This window comes from Aythya ferina, assembly GCF_964211825.1.
Source record: "Aythya ferina genome assembly, chromosome: 2".
Lineage (NCBI taxonomy): Eukaryota > Metazoa > Chordata > Aves > Anseriformes > Anatidae > Aythya > Aythya ferina.
The window spans coordinates 68,985,921-69,011,853 of NC_140297.1; the positions used below are offsets into that span (position 1 = coordinate 68,985,921).

The 25,933-nt window shown below is 42.7% G+C and overlaps 1 protein-coding gene and 1 long non-coding RNA gene across 2 annotated transcripts in view; one reads left to right on the top strand and one right to left on the bottom strand.

The window, feature by feature from the left end:
- Window positions 1–25,933, top strand: part of NEDD9 (neural precursor cell expressed, developmentally down-regulated 9) — a 95,605-nt gene that overhangs the window by 8,673 nt on the left and 60,999 nt on the right. The window contains exon 2 of the mRNA XM_084511660.1: window positions 18,382–18,589. Coding sequence (XP_084367786.1) covers window positions 18,587–18,589 — 3 coding nt within the window. The 5' untranslated portion in view covers window positions 18,382–18,586. The remainder of the gene's footprint in view (window positions 1–18,381; window positions 18,590–25,933) is intronic.
- LOC311432991 lies at window positions 3,485–24,505 on the bottom strand. The gene is made up of 5 exons (XR_014690470.1): window positions 23,833–24,505; window positions 21,858–21,986; window positions 20,241–20,377; window positions 3,964–4,070; window positions 3,485–3,648 (listed from the first exon to the last, which is right to left on the bottom strand). It is a non-coding gene; the product is annotated as an uncharacterized lncRNA (long non-coding RNA).

A 25,933-nucleotide genomic window follows, 5' to 3' on the forward strand; every position in this document is an offset into this window, starting at 1 on the left:
GCCAATCTGGGTTAAAAATAACCATGTGGGAGGTTGGACAGAGAGCAGTGCAGCAGCCAGCTGCTCCCAGCCAGGCAACACTGACAGGAGCAGGAGGAAGGGTGGGACTGCTCTCCTCAGCAGCTACCAGCGCATGCTGGCCAGGACCTGCTGCAGCAGACACCCATCAACTGGATCTGAGCAGAGGGAGGGTCTGAATGGCTCCCATGCACACCCTCGGTAGGGAAACATCACACATAAAGGAGCAACTGACTTCTGATGACAGACAGTATTATCCCCACACCCTGAAAAGGGGCATATCCTGGGCTGTAGTTCACTTACTCTCCTTTCAGTTGTTTTCTTCAGTCTTCAGCATCTTTGCCTCCCACAAATAAAACAATGCCCAAGCCAGAATCACCCACCTTCAACACTTCCTACAGAAATGACTTTTTGTGCCATAACAATAGAGGTATAGTAGTAAAGATTTAAGTGATGAACAGGTCTCCGAGAGAAGCAATTGCTTTCATGAGGCAAACTGAAATAAGACAGCCTTTCAAGTGAATCTGAAGAAATGCTGCATGCCTAATTACTGCCTGTTTTCTCGCAGTGAATATGCCAATTAACTTGAAATGAAATTGTTGACTGCTCCTATCAGCCTTCCCTCTTTTTGTTGCTGTTAAGGTTTTTGCCTCTCACCATCTACATTTCCATTTATTTTACTTAGAGTGCCTAAACTATCCTCTCCAAGTCATGCCGCTTGCCTTGGTAATATAAAGAAGCAATGTAGGCCTGGCTCAACACAACCAAACAGTGTTCTGAATTCTCTAGCTGACCCAAATGAGATGGCTCTAAACTTTCCTCTGTGGAAAGTTGACATGATGCTTGGGAATGCCAAGCCAAGCAAGTAAGGAGATTGTCAGAACAAACTTTTCTAATAAAGCAGAAATAATATATGGGCAATGCCATTGCTATGAAAGGATATGCAGGACTCCAGTCCATAGATTTACTTTAGACTTCAGCTACCATAGCTGTGAATACACAAAAAAATGTCACCCCATCAAAATTTTGATCCCAGCATAGGCACCATTATACTAACAGATGATAACAGAGGTCCTTCTGCTTGTAGGATTTATTCTACCTGGTTTTTACTCAGGTTACCCTTCCAGATGTTAAGTCAAGTTTCTCCCAGCCTCCCAAGTAGTCAAAACACAGATAAGCATGAGATATTACACACTACCTGCACAAGAAGACCTTGCCCTGTATTGTGTATGCTGGAATAGGAAGGCCCTTCAAAATGGATCAAGAGCTTTTTTGACCATATTTGTGCTGCTAGCATTTGTTTCTGGCCTTTGAAACCTTAACAGGGTTGCTTCAGGTACAAAGCACTTGCATACAGGATAGATACTCACACATATTGCACCACTGTAGTCATTGTAGTCCACGTATGCCAGAGAAGCTCCATAAACTGCCCATGCTGACTTTTGCAGTGGTGGGGGACAGGCCATTTATGAGTCAGTTATCTCTATGTTGAGTAGTGACCCTCTACTCCTTTTTCAGCTCCTCTCTCCATATCAGAGAAATCAGTGACCCTTACTCCTACTTCAAATCTACCACATGACATACTCTACAAAGTAGAATTGCTTCATATAAACCATAGTGTTCAGATAACTGTGCCTCCTATCACACTCCTTTCAGCCCACAAGATATTCTCCTAAGCTAGCAAGGAATTGATTTTTCAGGCTGTAGATGCTGCCTAATGTATAGATGTCACCTCTTGTGTCCCAGTGCAGCCAGGTACCTACCATTTGTTTTGCTACTGCATCTATGTAGGAAGAAAGCTTCAGACTTGAGATTATTCTTGCTTTGCATGTGTACAAGCCAGTACTTTCAGTCAATGACCAGCTGTCACTGGCCCACAACTAGGATTCACATCCCACTGTGGGCCAAGAAGTTCACTCTGATCTAGATTTCTCTACACACATGTACAGTATATCAGTTGCCTTTCAGTCTCTAGTGTATTTATGCACAGAACTTCTTCCTCAGAGTAGGAAGGGAAGAGTTTCTCTTCCCATCTTTGTTCTTTGAGTCCAATACACCAACCTACTTTCCCACCCATAAAATGTGTAACTAGATCAAAGTTTCATCCCATGCTTTGTCCTGAATATTTGTCCCCAAGCTTGGCTGATAGTGAGGTCTACAACATTTATATTCTGATGGCATGCTGAATTTGAAAACTAACTGTAACAAATAATCAGTGCCTTATAGACCCACAGAAGAGACATGCTGTTATTTTCCATTGTATTAAGTACTTTGCGCTTTCACTGTCCTCTTGAAAAGCTGTCTTCAGCTGATCAGCTACAGTGAAAGAGCTTCACCATTATTCCTTAGGTGACAAAGATTGTTAGAACCTGAAAGTCGTCAAGTTAGCAGGAAGACTAAACTAAACATGGTGTACCTGACAAGTAGTTAGGAGCAGTGTCCCCAAGGAGCTTCACACATGGTTTGCAAGATGAAAGATGGCTCTTGCTGCCTGCTCTGCCATTTCCACCTCAGATACCCAGGTCAAACCAGGTTTCACTACACCACTGCCTGCAACACTTGAACACTGAATTGTTTCCAGGCCTTGACTATTTTTACTTAAAATTGTTAACATTATGTAAGAAACAAAAGATATGGCTAGAGCCACTGAAACCAGTAAACTCTCTCAAGTCTCAGATGCTTGAACTATATCAGCCACAGTATTTTAATCACAACAGTTGTGCCTCACACAAACTCATTTGCCAGCATCTTATGTTCTTCAGAAAGGCTCAGGGCTTGCTCACAGACTTCACTTGACAAACAAGCCCAACATCCCAGGTTCAGTGGTTGGCTGCTGATGCTGAAAGCAGAAGGCATTTTTAGCTGCTTGTTTTCTAATCTGAATTTGTCCACCTTCAGCATCTAACCATTAGATCTTGCTGTATCCATAGCTAGTTTGATTATTAACTAACTCTCTGCTTCCAGATATTGGTGAAAGACAGTCAGATCTCCTGTTTGAGGAAACTAAATAGACTTAGCTTCTCCTGCCTCTTTAGACAGCATGTTCTAGCAGCACAAGCATTGGGTTGAACCATTCTCTTCCTACCTGTCAACATCCTTTTAGTGTGTAAACACCAAAAGCGGACTCTATATTTCAGTAATGGTCTCATTAATGCTGTACACATGGAAATACCACCTCCTTGACCTTTACTCAGTGATCTGCTCTAATCCAAGACAGAAGCATTTAATTTCAGGTGTGCTGTATCACATGGGGAGCACATGCTTAGCTGATTATTTGTTATAACAACAAGCCTGGTTGACTCACAAGGAAACTGTTTCACAAAACCATCTATACAGTATAACTAAAAGTACATTTTTGGTCTGTAAGTACCTTGAATTTGACTGACAATTTAAAAACACTATTTCAATGAGATTAGTATACCAGATGAACCAGAGGACCGTGAAAAACAGCTTTGTCCTTGACTTTGTCCTTTAATAACTTCAATGGTTGTATCATCATTGAATTTGTCTAATGAAATACCATATTTGCTCAAGCCAAAAACCAGCTGACTGAACAGCTCTGAGTCCACGAATAAGCCCTTTGGTGTATCTGTTGGAAATGTCCTTTCTGATTACTTCTCCCTGTAATTGCTTTAAAAAGTATGACAATTTGCAAGATCACAAATCATTTAATGTCTTCAATTAGTTTTGTATATTTCTAGTTTTGTTTTTACTCAGAATATCCTGTGGAACAAATTCACTTGCCTTATAGAAGCTTGGTTTTGATGTTTACTTAAGCATTCATTACCTCTATCAGGTGGCATCTTAAAGTATACTGTGACTTTTTGTCAGAACAGTTTTCATAAAACTATATTGATTGCTGTTAGTTTTATTACCTTCTTTTAACCCCTAAAAGAAACTCCATGACAGCCTTCCTGTGATTTACCCCAGAATTTATCAGCTTACCACATGCTCTTCAACTGTTTGAGTCACCCCTTCATCTTTTCCTTATTTGATGAATCTGGCTATTTTTGGCTTGACACTTGACTTCATTTTCCAGTTCTTGGTGCTGTCTGAAATATGATGGAGGTAAGGGTGTGGTAAATGAAAATGCATTTTTCTCAAACTGCTGTTTAAACTTCTGCAGTTTTGTCTTAGCCATTCTGACTTCCTCTACATGTTGTCCCCTCTGAAGGGTTAGAAATAAGGTTTCCACACACAACCAAAGCCACAGTAGCTTTAAAAAGTTTCAGTAGAAAACTTGGTTAAAACTTCAAAAAATTTCACCCTTACCTTTCTTTTGGTCAGGGGAAGGAAAGTGCTGTAGGAGATGCAGAAGGACTCTACCCCTTCTCACATTAAGATCTTTACTGTATCTCCTTGAAGTGATGCAGCTCCAGGACAACCTCTCTATTGCACACACTGGGAAAATGCAGCCACCAAAGGTGAAAGGGACAAACTGACCTTTGGGAAACATCATCTTGTGCTTAGTATGTCTCTGAACACTGTCGTTACCGTGGGTTCACACAGTACATAAAGAAGGAATAAAGCAGAGTTAAGTTGGAATTGGCTGCCTCTGTAAAGTGATAGTGAATGCATGGAATGTCCCAGTAAGATGGATTAGTAGAGACCCACATCCCAAATTCCAGGCTGAAGTCAATTGCTCTTCCTAGTTATATGAAGAACGTGATGCTATCTATCACTTCATGTACAGGTTAGCATTACTACCTCACACCAACTTGTCTCTGAATTCCTGCAGTGGGAACTCAGGTGACCTCCCAAATCCAGATGGAACATTTTAAGAACTGAGTTATTACTTGCATACTACAGGAAAGTAACCAATATGCTGAAGTGTCTTTGACTAATGTATTTTGTCTAATGCAAAACGGTTTCCAATTTATTGTTTCTGACAAGAAATAGGAGAGCCTGCATGGCAATGCTTTACCAGTTAAGGCTGAAAAGAATTTGTAGAATGTTATTGCCACCTGTATTACAGAAGGAACAGCCGTTACACCCCTCACACTGTATTCAAAGGGTAAAAATAGATGGCTAGAAAGCTGCAAACACATTCATGTGGGAAGCATGAAGAAGGGAAAACACTGACAAAAGCTGTGCTATAAGCACATCTGTGCTCAGAAAACAGACATCCATTATTTAAGGAATGGCTGCCTGATGCTCAGCTTTGAAAGCAGAACAAATATTTGGTGCTGGCTCTGAATTTTCCAGCTTTCAAGTTTAAGAAACGTGAAGCTGTCTTTGCATCACGGAGTCATTCCACACAAGTTCGTTCATTTGGCTTAGCTTGCAGGGCTTCACTGAGGTTGGCCAGCTTTCAGGAGGTGATCTGCTGCTCCTCAGCTGGCACTGGATTCAAGCCAAAGATCCCCTCAAGGTTTCTGAAGACACACTAGCAGTCGTTTTAAGCACTGTTTTCTTACTGATGGCAACACTTAAACTAGGTAAGAGTTAAGGACTTCCTGGAATTAAGCAGGAGGCAGCAGGGACTGAAAGGAGATGATTCTAGGAGGGGACCCTGCACAAAGCCTGAGTCTCCACCCTGCCTTCTTCCTCCCTATTAGGAACACGCTTCCTCTCCCAGAACCTGCCTTGGCACTTTCCCCTTGATGAGCACACTCCCTCCCAGCAGGAAGGGCAAGAATGGCTATCATATGAGCAGAACAGCTCAGGAGCAGAGGAAGCTTGTACAGAGTTAAGTGGTTTACCAAACATATCCATCAACCAGCAGTGGGCATGCTGACACGCTGGAAGGTACCTGTTTGGTCAGCCTTTAATTTAGGAAAGGGTGAGAACCCTTTCTAAAAGAAAGGGAAAAAGTTGAGAGCAAAACCTCTTTCAATACAGCCTGCATTATGTTCCCTGAACAAACCCTCCAGGATGTACCCACAAGTTCTGCTGTTGTGTCTTGACCTCTGAGATACCCCTCCAAAAGCTTAATTGGAAATTTAAGAGCTTTGACAGGGAACAAATAATAAAACAAGCTTGCTTAGACTCTTTTCACAACAAGTTTTAAGCTGTGAGACTGATCTCACTGAATTAGTGTCACTGAAAACAAAAGCAGAAAAAAATAAGGGAGAAAAAAGTGGGAAGGATATGACTCTTAAGGAGGGAACAGGATGGGAATAAAGCACCAAAGCAAAGGGACAGAGGAGAGCTCTTGAAATAAAGTCCTGTAGAAGGTGGGAGAGCAGAGGAGCAGGTCAGCCTCCACTGCTTCCCTCCCCATCCACAAGTCATCACCACCATGACCTCAGACTCATTCAAAGCCCCTCTCCCACTAGTGCCAACAATACCCCAGACCACCCCACATAACAGGTAGCTGTGGGACAGAGAGCAGGCAGGGATCGTGAATTATTTCAATCTCACTTGGTGACCCTGGACTGCTGGAAAACCTGCAGATGTGACACTGCCAGCAATACAGCCTGCTTAAAAAGCCTTATATCCACCACAAGAGATTTTAGAGACACACAACCCTACTGGCACACGTTTTGCAGTGGTAGGGAAACACCCCCAGTTGTTCCACCTCACTCTTCACATCTACCACCACACAGACCTCACGTCTCCATACCCCTCTGTTTGGAGGTACCATCAATTTCTCTTACAGAGTGCTTTCTGGAAAGCTTCAGAGAGAAAGTAGTTACCTATATCACGTAGGAGAAGCCTCTGGCTTGAGTAATTCCATGGAAAGGCTGACTGGCCCAGGTTTCCTTCTCACCTGGAACAGTATTTTTAAGGTTCTGTTGTGGAAGACAGTTTTACTATTGAATCCATAGTAAACTGGACTAGATAAAGTCCTCCTACATGAGGAAAATATGAGGCTTCAAAAGAATTATTCAGAAGAAAAAACTTTTCCTAAAGAAAAAATGCAAGTCTGAGAAAAATAAAACTCTTCTTCCCCACATTGTGTTTATTTAAGCTTTGAGCATTTTTTTTTTTTTATTGTTTCAAGGTCTTATAATAAGGCCATGTGTCTCATGTCAAAATGAAGGTAATTGTGACCAAGTGCTTTTCAACCAAAAATACCAAAATCAGTCTTTCCAATTTAAAAATAAAAAGTTTTAAACTGCTAATAAGTCTCCGAAAAATATCAGTTCTTAACAAAATGATTACTTGAGACAAAGTAGGGCTTTTTGGTCATGAAATGATCTGGAGAAAAGCATTAGCCTGGAGAAGGGGATGCTCAGGGGCGACCTTACCACTCTTTATAGATACATTAAAGGAGGCTGTAGTGAGGTGGGGGTTGGTCTATTCTCCCATGTGCCTGGTAACATGACCAGGGGAAATAGGCTAAAGTTGCACCAGGGGAGGTTTAGGCTGGATATGAGGAGAAACTTCTTTACCAAAAGGGTTGGTAGGCATTGGAATAGGCTGCCCAGGGAAGTGGTGGAGTCACCATCCCTGGAGGTCTTTAAAAGACTTTTAGATATTGAACTTCGGGATATAGTTTAGTGGAGGACTTGTTAGTGTTAGGTCAGAGGTTGGACTCGATGATCTTGGAGGTCTCTTCCAACCTAGATTATTCTGTGATTCCCAAACAACTTCTCTATCAAGGCTGTCAAATGCCTCACTCCTATCCCAGAGAAGCTATTTTGTAAACTGAAACCTAGTGCTACCTTGAAAGCAGGGAGACTCCTGACCTCCAGCTTTCACATGTAGAAAGCAGGTTCTGGTATCACCAAAAAATGACTCATAATGCCCCTTTGAACAGTCTCGTCCTGTCAACTGGACAATAAAAAAAGCTTTACACAACTATGAGTTTGTGACCACTAGTGTTTAGTTGGCAAACTAAAGCAGATATCTTTAAAACTGCTTTGTTTGCCAGTGCACATTGCAGAGCACTACGAGGGCCACGAGGTCACAGATCCCAATCTCACTCCACATAGATAACTTAGCACATTTGGAGAACATACCATTTGACAATTTGACAAAGGGCAAATTCACATCCTGACTCCCAAGATTCACATCTGCTGCCAACATTGGTGGCAGAATTCTCCCAGTTGCACTCCAGCAAGCTCTGGCCAATTTGGCAGGCAGGTGGCTACAGACGAGCAAGGGGAAGGCAGGGTCAGAAGCCAAATCCCACATATTTGGCATGTCAGCAACCAGAATACCGGTCAGCATGCATAGGTCTTATCACCCACAGCATGTGCTGTCTCACCTTGTGAGGACTTTGAAGTATGTGGAAGGGGCTGAGATGACTGTGGTTTCTTTCACCTTTTTTGAAGGGTCCAGTGCTTGTGACATAATTTAGCTCTGGGATGCCCAAAACACTGACACTTTCACTTTTCCTAAGCTTTGCCTGTCAGGCCAAATTGCAAAGGAAGAGCTAGCACAGGCAGTAGGATTTTCTCCTATTAAGGCAGGTGGTCCCTATAGAAGTAGGGGACTGATTCAGGGAAGAGTTGGGAAGCAGTGTTTCTGACTCATTTCCTATTTTTCGCATGTAAGGGCAATCACATTTATACAGGTGTAGACAGGGCAGCTGATAAGCAAACATTGTCTTTCCTTTTCATCTGCTGCTGGCATTTTTCCTTTGAAATCAATCTCAACTACAACCACACACACTGTTTCCGCAGCCAGATCTCTGAAAGATGGAAACCACAGCTCTCCATGCCACAGTCACAACAAAGACACAAACTCCTGTTCAGCATTCTGCCCAGATTAGTTCCTTGCAAGTATACTGCAGAGACCTGACCAATGACCAGATTTATTTGGACCCATGAACCACAGTGCATGAATTTCACATGAATTACTGTTCTAATCAAGACCAAATGGCCCAGAGATCAGAGCTGTACATACAAGAGCTCTTGTTCCCATTCCTGAAATAAGGCAGCTATATATGTCCCTGAATACATGAGACAGACAGTCCATCCCCACGGGAGGTACAGAGGGCATCTACCCCCTGGTCAGGGCTACCTGGCCCACCTTTGGCCTGGAATACCACTGTCCCTAGCGTTCCATTCTACCTTGCACTAACAGATATGAGGAACATTTAATGACTCAGCAAGGGAAATGCTGTTTTGAACACCAGACCCTGAGCTGGACTGGTGCAAGCCCTGGGCCCAGTCTGTGCAGCAGTCAGTGCCCTCATGAGCTGACTTCCCCTAGAACTGGCCCAAGTCAAGACCAAGTGTCAGTTCCTCATACCATCTCCTACAGGTGGTACACTGCATCAGAGCTGTTGGAGCATGAAGGTCTCAAAAGTTTCTTTTGTACATGAGAAAACTGAATACCAGTTATCTGCCAGGGCCATTCAGTTGCTGAGCAAGCAACATTTTACTACAGCAAGAGCTTGCCGAGCTTGCCTGCTGGTATGCACTCTGCTTGCTGCCTGGCATTCACCTCCTCAACTTTGCCATGAGCTCATCCCTCTCTTGAGCCAGGGAATTCCAGGCAAGCCTCCCATGCCACAGCACAGAGGTTTATACAAACAAGTGTTTTTCATTATTGTTTGAGCTTAAAGAACATAGTTTCCAGATTTTTTTTTTAAATGTATATATAAAAGTTTATGTCAGAGGCTCACTGAACTTTGAGAAATGCTTGCTGCCAAGTGGTGCACCCTTTTTGTTAACAAAAAAATATACACAGTTCTACTTGGGTGACTGTATCACTGATATGCTGGGGAGATGATGATCTAGGAAAATAACCTACTGGGATTGGTAGACCAAAGAACTGATACACCAATGAATGTCTTAAAACATTACAAGTGGTTTTCATGTTTATCCCAATGCTGAAAAGAGTTATCCTTTGGCAAATTTTCAGGAGGGAGAACTCGGGCTTTTTGATAATACTGCAAGTAAGCCAAGGGAAAACAAGCATGAAAGGGAATGAATTAATCATCCTGAAGCAGAACTGGACTGGCGCTAAGAGAACAGCATATCCAAGATAATCTTCCACTATCACAGAAATGGACAGGTGACTATATATAGGGCTTCAAATAAATAACTGACAACTGACACTTCACTATGCACATTTAAATATGTACCTTCTTAGGTAACTCCTGCCTTTCACAAACATCTGGTTTCAATAGAAGGTTATACTTGGGATTTTACTTTATTTTTTGAACACAAATCTGAACTAGTCCTGTGTGCAATTACAGCCCTAACAGCTGAAACTGGGGTTTACTTCAGTGTTCATTTGTCTCAGACATGGCACTAAAAAGTTAGTGTCGCCTTGGATGCAAGTCCCTTCCACTAATGTCACAGTTCTTCAGGCAGCCCCACAAGCCCCAAATCTCTTAGCCTCATGTGGAAAATCATTCATAGCAGCTGAGGAAACTAGAACCAGGAGCAAACAGACACAGGCAGCTACTCCACTGTCACAGAAGGTGTTTGAAAGATGGAGTTTGCAAGCCAAGCCCTTTGTGCAACACACCCTGCCACTATGGCTGCTATTTTTGCACAAAGCATGGATCTACAGCCTGAGACCTCACTTACCTACTTTGCCCAAAAGGCCCTGTTTTTGTAAACTAGAGCTATTATTCAAAGGTTTGCATAAAGCAAAACTGAAGGAGGTTGTGGTTCTCCTCTTACTTTACAGCTCAGGTGCAATGCAAGGAAACCAGTGTTTAATTCTGTCCCTCTGTCTCACTTGATTACCCACATATCCTCTTATGAACATACTCGAGCCACTTTGTTGCAAAGCCTTGCACAGAAAGAAGGAAGGAGTCCTCATCTGTTCTGTTTCCAGCCCCCCAGTATTAGCTGGCTCACCTCTTGACATGCAAGTGCCCCAGTGCTCAGGCCAGCATGGTGCAGCAGGGCAACACTTACACCATGCAAAGTATGAGAACCATTCAGAGGTTCCCAATAACAGTTAACTCAAGGGAGAAGTGACCTCTGATTTCAAAACTGATGCTAAAAAGAGAGCTACTGATCTGTAACTCTTTCTCCTGTCTTTGGTGTGGTATAAAGCAAGCATGAGCTAGCAGATGATCACAGCCACAATACTGGGTTATGTTTACCCAGACAGAAGCAGCTTCTGATGATGTCTTCCTCTACAATACTGCCTTTAACAACTGTTTTCATCCCACATACAAGCACATGGCTTGCACAGGATGGAGGACCGTTCTCCTACGAACTATCCAGACAGAACCCAACAAGGACCTGCAGCTGCCTTCTGGTGCCATGCCAGCTCTTATTGTATGTTTACTGCCCAGGACCAACGTGGCCCCTGCTCAGCTGAGCTCATGGGCCAAGGACTCCTGGGGAAAGCAGGCTGATATTCATCTGTCCACCAGCAGACACTGGTGGGTTTCTGGCATGCATGAGATGAGCAACTCCAGGAGGCAGCTGCAGGAGCCATTTCACCTCCCTCAGGCTTTGCTCTACTACCCATGACTAATTCCTCACTTAAATCAGAACATAAGAACATCTGATAGTACACACACTTCCAGTGGGACAGCTGATGCTTCATTTTCTTTTAGCTTTTAACTGTACTGCTTATTCTGCTTCTACATTAACTCACCTTTCATTTGGTTGCTGTTCATTAGGTCCTTTATGACCTCCTGTGCCTCACAACTTACCTCCTTCTACCCCACCACACAACTAACAGCTTGGTGGGTGGTAATCTGCAGCATTGCAAATGGGATAATGCAAAGCTGTAGATTTGCCTACAAGATTTGGGCAATAATCTTTCCTAGGTAACTCACGCAGCAGGAGTATAGGTCTGAAGCCTAGTGATGAGGCATGCCTCCAGCTTCTCTGCTACCACCTTGTACCTCTCAAAACCATGTCTGAACAGAGAAGGTGGCATGGCCTGGTGCACACTGAGCACTAACTGGTGTATTTGATTCCCATCGGTCCCTCTAAAATTGCTCACTATCTGCAAGTATGCTGACACTTACCCTAAGCAACAGCTTATATCTGAAAATGGCATTGCACAGAAGTTAGTTTCCGATCTTGCAGACATCTACTGTAATTGTCAACATTGAAACATTGACTGCTCTGTGACAGACAGGAAATAAGCTGCTAAACACTGTCAAGACTGCAATGTCCGTGGTCATCTGCCTTGGAAACACAAGCTTCATCCACCTCCAAGAATCAAAAAGTTAGGAAAAATGAATCTTTGCTTTCATTTCCTCACTTCAGACAAGGCAGTTGCCCTCCTGGTGGATACCATCACTAGAACCAAGTGCTACATATCATGACCACGCATGCTGTCCACTGCTTTTTGGGCATTAATGGGGCTAAATAACACAGGAAGCCACCAAAACTGCTCTTCTGCCTTGAAGAAGTGACATTGTACTATAAGAAGTCTTACTGACACATCTGCCAAACATGCCACGCGGAGTAGAAGCAGTCTTGCATCAGCCTACCCTTGTACCTCTCAAGAAGGCTTAGGTGGTCCACATCCCTTCCACCTCAGTTCTCTCAGCATGGACACAACACAGTCTGGATGAGGAGAAAAGAATTATGTGCAGATTTGAGACCAATATATCCATTTTAAGAGTGTGCATATACACAAACACGCACACCAAACCTCCCTGGCACATCTCAGTCCAACACTTGTAGCATCAAGAACAGAACTTAAAAGAATACTATGAAGTCAAGTACTCTGAATTAAGACTGCACAAATAACCTCTATACCTGCATTTCTTAGCTTTAGTCCTCAGCCATATGCATTTTATGACTTTTTCCACAAGTTTGCTGCTTCATTTATTGCCAGTAATTTAAGTATTAACCAGGGGCTGTGCTCTAATAAGTATCCTGTCTAGAAGGACCCTGCTCTATTTATTGTAGAAGTCAAAATATGCTGCTGAAATGATGAACACTGAACGGTTGAAAGAAAAATGTCTTGTTTAAAAATAAAGTTTCCATAACCTCAGAATGCTCCTGAAAGTGTTGCAGTTTCTACAAGATGCCTGTTACCTTATTCAGCCCCAGACTTTGAAAGCATACTTTATATTTCTCTACTTCCAGCTAATTGCACTGAAATGTTTTGGCCTGTTTTGCTGAAGTGGAAAGCATGCATGAACAGTAAACAGAAGCAGAGGCCTATATTTCAGGTTTAAGTAAGATGTGGTTCCCCCCTCCCCCCATTTCATGGTAGTTTGACATAAAAACAAATTTATTTTTTAGTTAAGTGAACTTGTGAGCAAAGTTGGGTCAAAGTCAAAAGGAACTGTCGGCAAATATTACCAGTAATTCAAACATGTGGCTTAATTTTCCAAGAACAACCTGTTTGAGATATCTAAAGTTTAATATTAAAGTATGCTTTAAATGGAAATGAAAAACAATGTTTCAAATTGCATATTCTCCCCCTCAAAATAATTATGGAACAAGTAGACCAGAGCTGATGAAGGAAAAAATACAAAGAACATACAAAGTTCTGATTCATCAAATATCATAATAACCTAATAACCCATAGCAACAGCAAGTTGTTATTCCCTTTACAGTCCTCCTACAGAAGGAGGTGGGACAGAAAGGAAACAGAGCCCACATTGTTGCTCCACAAGCCCTGAAGGGAAATGGCCCCTGGAGCAATGCTCAACCATTTACACGTACTTGCCAGCTTACTTAACAGATTCATGGTTTAATTGGGGTGGTTAAAGTATTCCTTTCCCTACCTGGGTTCAGAAACAGGTATCAGGTGAGGCCCATCCCACACAACAGGAGTGAAGCAGCCTTCAGTTCATGGACTGGAGCCAATTACAGAATCTGCACCTGTAGTTTGACCTCAAGAATGTCAGCCTATCTGGTCAAAGTCTGGCAGATGTGAACACCTTCAAGCAGCAACTTGCAGTCAGATGTATCAGGTAGTTCTCACTGCAGATTGCTCCATGGCTGCCCAGGAATTCAAGTGCATTCCTGTAGTTTAAATCAAACACCTTTTGGACTATTGCAGCCTCAAATACCACACACTGTCTGAACAGTGAAACCAAGCACCTGTTTATCAAGCTTTACACCTCGACTGTGTATCCCTGCTCTTCAATTTCTCCCAGCTCTCTTCATTTCTACCTGCTAACACTTCTCTCTCCATGTAAGCATGTGACCAGAACAACTCTTCCAACCAGTTCTTTCCTGAGCAGAGCAGGTTGGATGGTTATTTCCAGCTAAAAGTGTGGACTTCTTTCCTAGTACCACCACTTATTTTCTGCCCAGGTCTTGTACAAGCCATTTCACATCCTCATACCAGTCCTTGCTCTCAATGTCTGCCTGAATTTCAAGAACCGTGTCCTTCATCAAATGAAAGGGGAATTCAACATCTAGCTATAAAAACTGCGAAGCAAAGGCACATAGTGTCTGTTCATTATGCAGCAAGAGGGAAAAAGGCTTTACAGCAGATCTGGAAGGCACATGGGTTGCACCTTATTTTCTTTTCTTGGTGCTACTAAAGGGTACAGAGTAAAATCATGCATTATATAGAGCAGCAGTGAACCCATTCAGTACAGTGCTGCCCTTCTTTAGAAAAGAGGTGCTCAAGATTTCATGTTTGCCTTTCTTCCTTAAACACGGCTGACAAGGATTTCTTCAACATTTTTATTTTGAAAACGATTTTAATTGGATCTGTTTTCCCATCATTTTCAGTACCATGATTTATCCTGGTAAGCCACACATCACAGAAGGATCATTTTGCAAAACAAATGTTTTCTGTATGCCTCACAGTGGAATGAATTTAATTGAAATATAAGGGTAATAATCCCACAGCATTAATTTGAGAAGCCCTTATTTACTTTTGAAGTACCTTTTATTTGCCTAAGGTAGGAAGTTGAGCAGTATCAGAGAGGTAAAGTATTCTACGGCCTTTTGTTCACAGGATTTAGCATAAGGCAACTGCTACCTAGCATGAAAGCAAATAGCATTCTTCAAGATTTTCTTAACTAAGCAACAGGCATGAATGCTGTGTGGACCTCATATGAAGGTGTCCTGCCTCTCTAGGGAAGAGGAGGAAAAAAGCAACAACAAAAAACCCCACTAACATTTAGAGCCTTGCTCGACGCCCTTACTAAAAGGCCATCCCACTTCATGATAGGGATCCCTCAGCTCCCCAGCTATATGGCCCTTTCTGGATATCATCAGGTCAGAAACATATTGCAGTAAAGTGGGGACACTGCTCAGATCAAATACCTTGCTTACACTCATGAAGCTTTGCTTCAGAAATAGCTCAGACAGCTTGACCTACGCTATCTGTAGGCAAAGGAAGTTATTTCAAAATTACTGGCATTATTGCAATAACATAATTGCACCTCAACACTGCACCTGTAAAATTCCCAGCATTTGCACAATATCCAGTGTCAGCATATCTCCCAGGTCACATGGTCAGCCAGAACAGGAAACCCTAAGCATCCATGGGTTGTCCAGCCCTGAGGCTGCCCTTCACGAGGTCACTTCTTGCAGAAGAGTTGTCCTAGGGCAAGACAGAGGGAAACAGTGTTCCTGTCCTCTACTGAGAGATGACCACAAGCAGTAGGTGCCTTAAGTCATAGAGGCCAGAGAGGAGGAAGGGTGCCAAAGCAATTGTTAAAGCTTCTACAAAGCAAAGTCCAGAAGGAGAGAGGTGAATTAAGCAAGGCCAGCATCACTAGTTCCACAGCAAGGTGGTGCATACTGCCTCCATTAAGAGTCTTCCTGTTAGTATCTCACACCTGGCCTCTTCAGCATAATACCCAAGTTCAGTTCTGGGTGAATATCAAGCTAAAACAGTATGCAACCATCTCCTTTTGTCCCACTCGTCCCTCAGGAAGCTTGCTGTATGTTATGTATGGAAAAGTTTTTGGTGTTGTTATTTAAATCCACTCCACATTGGTGGAAGGGCGAGAAACTGAGTTCAATATGTTTAACATGTTTTAGAAGTCAGGAGGCAGAGGGAATCACAGAATCACAGAATTTCTAGGTTGGAAGAGACCTCAAGATCATCGAGTCCAACCTCTGACCTAACGCTAGCAGTCCCCACTAAACCATATCCCTAAGCTCTACATCTAAACGTCTTTTGAAGACTTCCAGGGATGGTGACTCCACCACTTCCCTGGGCAGCCTGTTCCAATGCCTCACAACCCTTTCAGTGAAGAAGTTCTTCCTAACATCTAACCTAAAACTCCCCTGGCTCAACTTAAGCCCATTCCCCCTCGTCCTGTCACCAGGCACGTGGGAGAACAGGCCAACCCCCACCTCGCTACAGCCTCCCTTGAGGTACCTATAGAGAGCGATAAGGTCGCCCCTGAGCCTCCTCTTCTCCAGGCTGAACAAGCCCAGCTCCCTCAGCCGCTCCTCGTAGGACTTGTTCTCCAGGCCCCTCACCAGCTTCGTCGCCCTTCTCTGCACCCGCTCAAGCACCTCCATGTCCTTCTTGTAGCGAGGGGCCCAAAACTGAACACAGTACTCGAGGTGCGGCCTCACCAGAGCTGAGTACAGGGGGACAATCACCTCCCTAGCCCTGCTGGTCACACTGTTCCTGATACAAGCCAGGATGCTGTTGGCCTTCTTGGCCACCTGAGCACACTGCTGGCTCATATTCAGCCGACTATCCACCATCACTCCCAGGTCCTTCTCTGCCTGGCAGCTCTCCAACCATTCCTCTCCTAGCCTGTAGCTCTGCTTGGGGTTATTGCGCCCCAGGTGCAGGACCCGACACTTGGCCTTGTTGAACTTCATGCAGTTAAAGAAACAACAAAAAGAGCCATCCAGAAGTTTGCTGCTATTCACATACCAAGACATTTTTTTCCCCTTCCCTGTGAAGTGCTGGTTCTGTGCTTAAGACCCAGACAGGAAAAATCTTGGCCTGGACATCAGTTTTCCTCATTTGTTGGGAGAAGAGAAAGGCAATTGCTGTGCAACCTTTACTGTCAGTCTTGATGTCAACCAAGGACCCTGCAGCTTATTGAGTGCTTTTGTTATATATATGTCTGCTTTGTTTGGAAGGAGAAGGTGCTAGTGTCATGATGCAAGCATCTTTCAAGAAGGCAATCACTTCTGCCTTGTTCTGTGAAGTTCTGTCCTCCATAGATTTTGGAGGCAGTGTTAACATTGTATAAGAAAGTACCAAACAAAGTCATGCCTCCTAGGTTCTCTGCACACTACAGATGCTAGTGAAGGCATTTTGAAGTCCAGGAGCCACTGTCACACCTTACAGACTCATCCAACAATTCAAGACAAACAGTCATTTGTGATAAACTTTTCTGGATTTGGAAGTACAAATAGTGACAGTTACTGACCTCAACAAAATGTACTGTTTCCAAGGCTTCCTTCAGACTGACTTTCCTGGCAAATGGAGAAGATCCCAAAGCCAAAAAACTCCACTCAACTCTTTGCTCATGCTGTACATTGCATGCTAGAAGGGTTATGTTACAGCTTACTGCAGCCATACCTTATACCCATCTAAAACTTCACACCCTCCACACATGGCATAAACCGTCTTTTAGCTCAGAATTTTCTCACAGGCTTGCACAGCGATTTCCAGTCAACTCCTATGTTTCTTTTTCATGCAGCTCAGATCTTTCTTTCAGAGATTTCGTGTCTCAGAAAATTCTCATTGAGGAGCTGCTTATCATTGGATGGTCACTTATGTATGTGAAAGCTCAGCAAGCAAATCCCATGCACAATAGCATACTTGTGTGTTCCTTATCAGCGTAAGGACAGGGTCTCGTCAATGTGATGTTTGGGTTACTCAAGACAACAAGCAGGTTTGAAAAACAAACCAAAGTGACCTCTGAAAGCATGACTGGTCAATTTAAAGCCAGATTAATGATTTCCAGTATGAGATGATCAACCAGATCAACCTTTATGTTTGCATAATCCAGATGGTGGTCTGGCTTCTAGGCACTGTCCCTGTATGAAGAACGTGCAGAAGAATATTAAAACAGAGTAAGATATTCAAACCCATAAAATATTGATGTTTTAATCCATGATTGTGGATTGGTTACACTTCAGTTTTCTGGCTGTGTTTCTCTCAAAACTTGCTCAGTAAAGCCCACAAAGTAGGTGATTTTCCCCCAGATAAGGTCTGTTTGACCTTTTAGTTCTCCAGCACAAAGCTGCAACATTAAGCTGCAGACTTGCCAATGAAGGAGCTGCTGGAATAAACATTCCAGAGCTATTGAACAACTCTGGATATCAGCCTTCCTGATAAATGCATTGGGAGCAGTAAAGTAAGGCCACGCAGCATGCATCAGTTTGATACCTGCCAAAATTCCTTAGCCCTTAACAAGGATATCAAAAAGGTCATGTCTCTGATTAAAAACACATATTGCTAACAGTGGCAAAGTTATTTAACCATATTTTAGAGAGAAAGTTTTTCCCTGAGGTCAGTCTTGTGCATCACTAGGAGAACTGTGCAGGGAAATCCTGAGCAGCCCCAGACAGTTTGAATTGGCAGGGCAGAAAGTAAGCAAGCTTTTTCCTCCTTTGTTTCATTGACCTTTTCTTTCAGATGGGGAAAAAAGGTGCTTGGGTCTATGAAGAAATACTTAGAACAAGGAAATCCTGGAAGTGAAGAGTCCAGCAATCGGGAAAGGCAAGAACCCACCAGTTTACTACAATGCAGGATTTTGTATGGAGATAGCCATTGTGGATGCACAAAGCTCCTGTGTTCCTTTGATTAACATACAGTAGGTGGAAGCCAAAAACACCAGACAATGGTAAGTTTCACTTTCTACGAAGTCAAAAGGCACTTTAATAGAAGCGTAACTGCCTTTTTCATGGAGCTCAGCAACAAAAATATTCTTTCTTAAGGCTGACTGAATGCCTGCTTTGTTCAGAAGTCAGGCAGAGCTCTCATTGTCAGGTTGGTCACAACCCATTTTAGCGCAAAAGCTAGGAGAGCAGACATCCTGGGCAGGCAGCAGTACTGTAAGCCTTGGTAGTAAATGCAGCTTTACTGAACACACTAACAGGAGGATTTTCTTTCAGAAAGAGGAGTGAGGCATCTCCCTAGCAAACCATGTCTCAGGGGAATTGTACAGGCCATTGAGTTATAGTGTAAGTATGACGATAATGAAGATGTGAGGGACTTGGTCTATCTCTCCATCAGAGGGAAAACTTTGTAGACTCTGCTGATCACTTTTCATATTCAAGGGAAATTTTAAAATGTCATCAGAAAGAATTCATGATCTTCTATGGACAAGTAGTAAACCAGAGCAATTCAAAACATTTTAGACCAACTAGATACCACCACTCTAAAACCTCCATGAGTTTCCAGCTTTGCACTCCTTGTTTACCAGTTTTGCAGCACCCCTGCAGCTGAGCCACCACACAGCTGATGGCACTGCAAGTGAGGCACATAGGCTCAGGGCTGAGACAGCAAGAGGACAGGAGATAAGAAAGCTGTTGGCCTGCATGTTTAAGAAGCATTTCTTCCATCAACCTATTATGCAAATATATAGGCTTGCCTTTGAATTACCACACACACTCTTTTGAAGTCTAGATAACCATAGAAGCAAGAGTCAAGTTGTGCAGAACAAAGCACATGTCAGTGCTAACTCTTATGCTGTAATAAACACTTTATCAGTAATGACACCAAATCGGAGCTCAACAACAAGTTTAACTTTTCTCCTTAGCTTTCACCCACTAAAGAATAGGCTCAGAAGCTACATCATTACACAGGTGATAGAAAAGATAAGGAAGTATGCTTATGATGTAATTACTTAAATCATGACAGTCTCCCAATTATGAACCCGCTTCTAATTATCCCAAGTCTTCTCATTTGGCATGCACCACTTGAACATTTGTTTAAGTTGCTGCCAGAATGCCTGTCATCAGTAGGACAAGGTTGTGAGTAGAAACCTGAAGACAGGCTTGCATGCCTGTCGTTCAGAACTAGCACCATATTCACCACCCTAAGAAAGGTATTTTAAAAGAAAACCACAGTGCAATTTTGAAAGGTGTCTGGGTGAGAGAAATCAGACAAGAACTCAATCCAAGATTTTCACAACCAACATTGAAGATTTCTTTGCTTCTTACTGCTTTAAGAAGCATTTTCCATCTTTCAAAAAAAAAAAAAAATCCGAACAGCCCCAACCTGAAGGTTGTTTTCTAGCTTAGTTTGGACAAGAGAGAAGTTAGTTCTTTTTCTAGGGACACCTCAAGATCTGAGAACCAGCCTGACCCTCTCCATATTTTTTAGTGATTTCTTAACCTAAGCTCTTTTCTAGAAGCCATACTAGTTTAAGGTTTACTTCTTGACCTTCACTGCTTTTACTCACCCTCACCTCTTTACTCTGTAAATTAAAAATTGTGGGTCTTCTACTTCTTCATATAAGACAAGTGCATAAATAACCAGTAAAAATGTACCTCATGTAAGTCATGTCAGTCATACAATTAAACATTTTCTCCTCCTCATGATGTATTTTACTGATGTATAAATCATGACTAAAAGGCAATTTAGTGCAGACAGGAATTTTACTGGGGTGCGGATCCCCTGGACTCATCTGGAAAATGAGAAACAATCATAGATGATACATCTTCCTGGGTACATGATCCACTGAAGCTAGAGTACTCCGTCTAGACTGAGATTTAACTTCCTCATTCAAATCCAGTGAAATAGGACTGCACTAGATGCAGTTCCATAAAACATTTGTGTTGGATTAAGGAGGTTTTTACAATGCCCGATCACACTGAAGAAACCATGTGAACAGAATGGAGCACTGCCAAGTCACAGGAGCCGAAAGGTAGCCAGTGACTCCCTAAGTTCAGCAAGGCTTCAGCTGCACTCACTTTCTTCCTCCCATTAAGGAGAAACTCTCCCCTTTTTCCTAGCCAAAAGGAGTCTGCAGGCTCAGACATCCCCCGAACAAGATATATTAAAATCAAACACCTCCTCCTTGACTTCCAGCAGATTGAAGTACACAGCTTTAGTATTTTATCCCTTTGAGCCTTCTGCTGTCCAGAGCCACCAGATCACAATACATTTTCTGAAACACAAGATTGAGAATGTGCTGATTTCTACAGCACTCTGCCAGCTCCCACTATGAGGAATCCCAGTACTCTATTTTGTTTTATATAAAAACAGCCTTCACTGTTTTATCTGCCTTGCAGTTCAGGAAACAAAGCTGACCCCCTTGGTCTGTGCAGGCAGCTGCATCACAGCAACATGCCCTTCCAGAGGACATCCTCCTGCAACACATCACACTTCTGCGTACTTGTCCAGAGACTGTTCCTACCCGTGACCTCCTGCACAGAATCTCTAACATCCAGCTGAATATATATACCTTCCACAATTTTTAAGGTTTCCAAGCAATAGCTAATCTTAGATTCAGCATAATCAAGTTTTGAGTCAGGCTTCAGCAGTACTGTCCATCCAGACACTGGCAAGAGAAAAGACCCCTTGCCAAGGGGAGAGGGAAATCAGGATTAAAAACTGTATTAAAACCCACAGAGAAAGGCTGGGAGGGCTGGAACAAGTCCATATAAAGAGGGTGAGAGCTGACAATAGAGCACAGTATCTTTCAGCCATCTGTTTTGTTTTTTACCTTAAAGGTGCAGTAAAATGTATTTATACACAATTCCTCAGTTTACAAGGAAAGCGATTGCCTTATAGGCTTTAAAACGGGCCTCAGCTGAGCAGCAGTTCTCCCAGCCTGGATTTTGAGGATTGTATCTCACTCCATAAATAATACTTTCATTCATGGGGGCCATAGTTTTTAGTCTCCACTGCCAACTGACATAGATTTTGTTCCTCTCCACTGAGATACAGCAAGATGGAGGCCTGAAGTAACAGTTGCCTGAAATGTACCTAGTGACAGGAACATTCCATGCAGAGTTTTATTTCTCCATGATAATTTTTAATGAACTTTGAGTTTCACATCCATTGAGACAGCAAGACAGAGTACCTCATAAAAAGCCTTGAAGAAAGATACCAAGTGCTTGGATTTTTTTCCCTTTAAATACAAGCTTCTGAGTAGTCTGAACAAAGTAACTCACCAGCGGTTTATCTAAAAGAATCCTTCACGGAAGCCTGGCCCTGGGAGCAAGTTCTGCATTTGCTGTTCATCAGAGCAGAAGTCCATCCTCATGGGATAGAGCAGTCCTCAGGAGGTGCTGGCAGACAGAAGAGCACAGAAAAAGCCTCAGCCTACCCTTTTGTTCCTGCATTCAACCCAGCAGCTCCTAGACTGCAGACAATCATAGGCTCAGAGCTGGCTTAGTCCTCTCTCCTTTCCTAGTCCAACCCAGTGCATTCCAGGCACATCCCAAGCTCTGCTCCCTTGACCAAACAGAAAATATACACTTAGCAACAAGGATGAGAGTAGAAGGAAGAGAACATGGACACAGCTGCTGTTGGGTAACCAGGGCATTTAAGGGTTGGTCTGTTCCAGCTACAGTGACTTCTCATAGAATCACTCAAATATTGTCTTGTCCAGTCAAAGATACCCTATAGATGCTGTGTTTCACCACTGTGTAGGGTAGCCAGTGTCTATGTGGCTCACAAGGACTCGTGAAAGAAGTTACAGCACATCTGATGCGGTCAAAGTAAAGGCTTATTACAGCAATACAGAACCATTTTACATAAACCACACTTCAAATGTATCATCACCATTATTATCCTGTTGGAGGAGGTAGATCCAGAACAGTAACCTAAATAGAGATAAATACAAAAGCTCTGGACTAAGCCAACGCTAACTTAATACATGTATTCAGGACAGACTTTTTCCAGAGTCAGAAGTGATGAGACACCAGACCCCATTTTGGTCTGCCTGTAGCAATTATTACTCAGTAAAATGAAGAGGAAAAACAGAACAAAACCAGCCTCTACCTTTCACAGTTTCTCTAGCTTACTGCTAACCAGAAATATTCACATCTTCACAAGAAATACTACTTCATAGATTCTTTCTTTCCTGGATATGTTAAGATAAATACAGTAAGGCAGGCCACCCTGCAACCCTTATGCATGTGTGAGCAGATCTATTCAGGTTAATGGGGGCCAGCCACAACACCTGCAGGGCAGGCTCGCACTCCAGGTAAACATTTACCTTTGAAAACAATATCAAATTGGTTTGCCCCAAGTGACCATAAATATTATCCTCTGGGAATTCTGTTTTGCTGTTGCTTTTTGTTTGTTTGTTTAAAAGAAAAAACACAGGCAACTCTCTACAAAATACCCTTGTTTTAGGATTAAAGTAAATAAAGCTCAAAAGGTATCTAGTATCTACTGAAATCCCACAAATACACGCATTTCTTAGCCACAGTACTAGAACACCATTAAAGAGCACAGATATGTCAGTTTGCCTACAAATGACAATGGTTTTGTTTTTTTGCTCATTTCCCAGAATATTTTTTAAAGAGCCTTATTTCATTTTATTCTTCTTCCTTCTCTCACTCATGAGATTTCCTTATGCTCATGATTGCTTATTTGGCATAGTATTTTGTTGCAAGAGAACAGCCAAGACCCACATGCATACATAGCACAGACTTTCCACTTGAGGAGAGCTAGTTTTTACAGTTTATAGATGGCACACAAGCTAACTTGCAGGGTGAATAACCTTAAGCATAGAAACATTGAGAGGCAGTATCTGCATGCAGCATTTTGTGAGCCAAATCAGAACCACATCATCACCTTTCATTTCTCATAACTCTTGCACCAGACACCAAACCCAACATTACATCTTGAAGTTCACTCAGTTACTGAACCTTAAAAACTACCTTGACTATATACAGCTGGGCTGTTAGAGGGATCTACAACATCACTAGCTGTTGCACCCCAAAGGATTCCCTTGCTTAAAAGGATAAGGAAAACACAAGAGGTGGTTTGCCCCAGGCTCTACTTGAGAGCTTAGAGGCAGCTCCAATTCTGTATTTTTCCCCCCCAGACACCCAGACCTCTTCCCTGCCCTAGTATACTTCGTGGTTGAACCCAAAGCCATTTGCCACCAGTAGAAAGACTTACTCTTTTCACTGAGTCACAGCTCTTGCCTTGTTGTTATGAGCTCACCACATTGGTCCACGATGAGCAGCAGAGGCACGCTTCCTTCAGTCATACCAGCTATGGCTGATGGCCATAACCAGATCAGTCTCACCTCACTGGCCACAGGTATGCAAACCTCAGTAGCTACAGACACCTGGAAGACAAAACAGTAGCTTCCTTCTATACTACTCCCTGCCCTTGTTTATTCAAGGACCTAATAAGAGATGACCGTGGCTATTTTCTACTTAAAGTCATTAGTTAAACAGCAATTGATTACAGATGGAGAACAGTCTTCATGTTTTATTACTGATGACTTGTTTCCTGGCATTTAAGGACAGATGTAGGTTGGCAGATCTGTTCCCTCAGGCTGTAGATGGTGCAAGGTGTGGCTACGCTCTGTGTTTACAAGCTATTATCACATCTCATCATGGGCTTTTTCAGGTTCTGGGTATGTCAGCAAGATTTAAAGGCTCTGTGTGAGGGAATACGAGAGCAGTTTGGTTTGTCTGCTATCAGTCAAGGATTGCTGACATGCTTTAATCTATTACTTCTAGATTTTCTATGAAGTAGTTGCTACTTTTTTTTTTCTCAACGGTTTTCAACAGACCTCAGCAGCCTTGAGCAGAGACTGGCAGCAAGGCAACTAAATGGACTTTTTATTTCAGGTCTACCAGGTAAAACACAGAGAGCCCAAACCACAATACTGAATTCAGCTGGGTCTTGCTGCCCTCCCCATGCTGCACCAGGCAATCCCAGGGGAACTGTTCCTACAGTAACAAGGATCCAAGCTCAAAGTCTGTCAGGCCCATCTTTCTGCATTAAAACTGAGATGTGTGCAAGATCCTACTCAAAGTTTTCATCTGGTGCCTATTAAAAATGAGACCAAGCTAATTGAAACAATCAGTGGGTATTCTACCAAGCAAATGTCTTCAGAAATCTCTACTGGCTCCCTGAACACAGCAGAAAACAGTTCAAAATACCACTGCTGAAGCCTTCTCTGCAGCTTCTCTCTCAGATCCCATTCCCATCCTATTTCCCAGTTCTCCGACTTCTCCCCTTTGCTCCTCAAGTGAGAGATGCTCTCCTGACTCAAGACCCCAGGTCACCATGCTGCAACGTATCCTCAGTTTACAATGATTTCAGCAAACAACAGTGCTGGTAGTACTCTGTAGGACTTGATTCTTGGTGTTTAAATATGCGGTATACATACAGCTATTGTTAGAAGGTAGTGGCAGATCTTTTGCAGAGGGGTCTTTCACCATCTAACAGAGCTTTTCTACTTTGTCTGACAGCTGGAGTACATAGGAATCACTGTATTTGATTCCATATGTCCGTCTGCTCCAGAACACTGGATTTGACAGGCAAACAGCTGCCTTGCTAAGACACAAATAGTTTCCACAAAGGGTAAGTTTGGCCCTAACTTCCATGAAGGTTACAGGTATCACTTTGTGGCTTGAGATTGAGAATTTATGGCCCTTCTCACACCTACCATAAAGCTATCAAATATCTGCTGGTTCCCAGATTACCACCAGGACAGATAAACCCGCCTGACAGCTCCTCTTTCCAGATTCTCCTAGCTCCATGTGACCAGTCACTGACCCTGACCCTGAGCCTTGCCATCCTCACTTCCCACCAAAAACCCCAAAGTCATCGTTTCAGAAATGCTGGTGATGGCAGAAGTGCACTTACCTGTTTCTTTACATTTTTTTCCCCAAACAGAAAGATTCAGCGAAAACATTTCGAGGTCAGTTGCAAAAGGATTTCTTTAGTCCCATTTATAGCAGCTGATTTAGTTAATGCCTGAAAAGGATTGTAGTATTTTAAATACAAAGCTTCATGTTCTGCTGACCCTCCCAAATGTCATGTTACATTTCAATCTAATATCTGATTGGAGACCCAAATTCAGATCAAATTTGCAACAGGTAACACTCTGGATGTGTTTTCCAGCAAATCTAGTGAGCCTGGCTAAATCCCCTAGCTTTTTCTTTCACATGGCTCTTTTCTATCCAATACCATGATAAATATCAAGTGCCACAACTGGATTTTTTTTTCTTGTATTATTTCTCACTAATAAACAGCACTC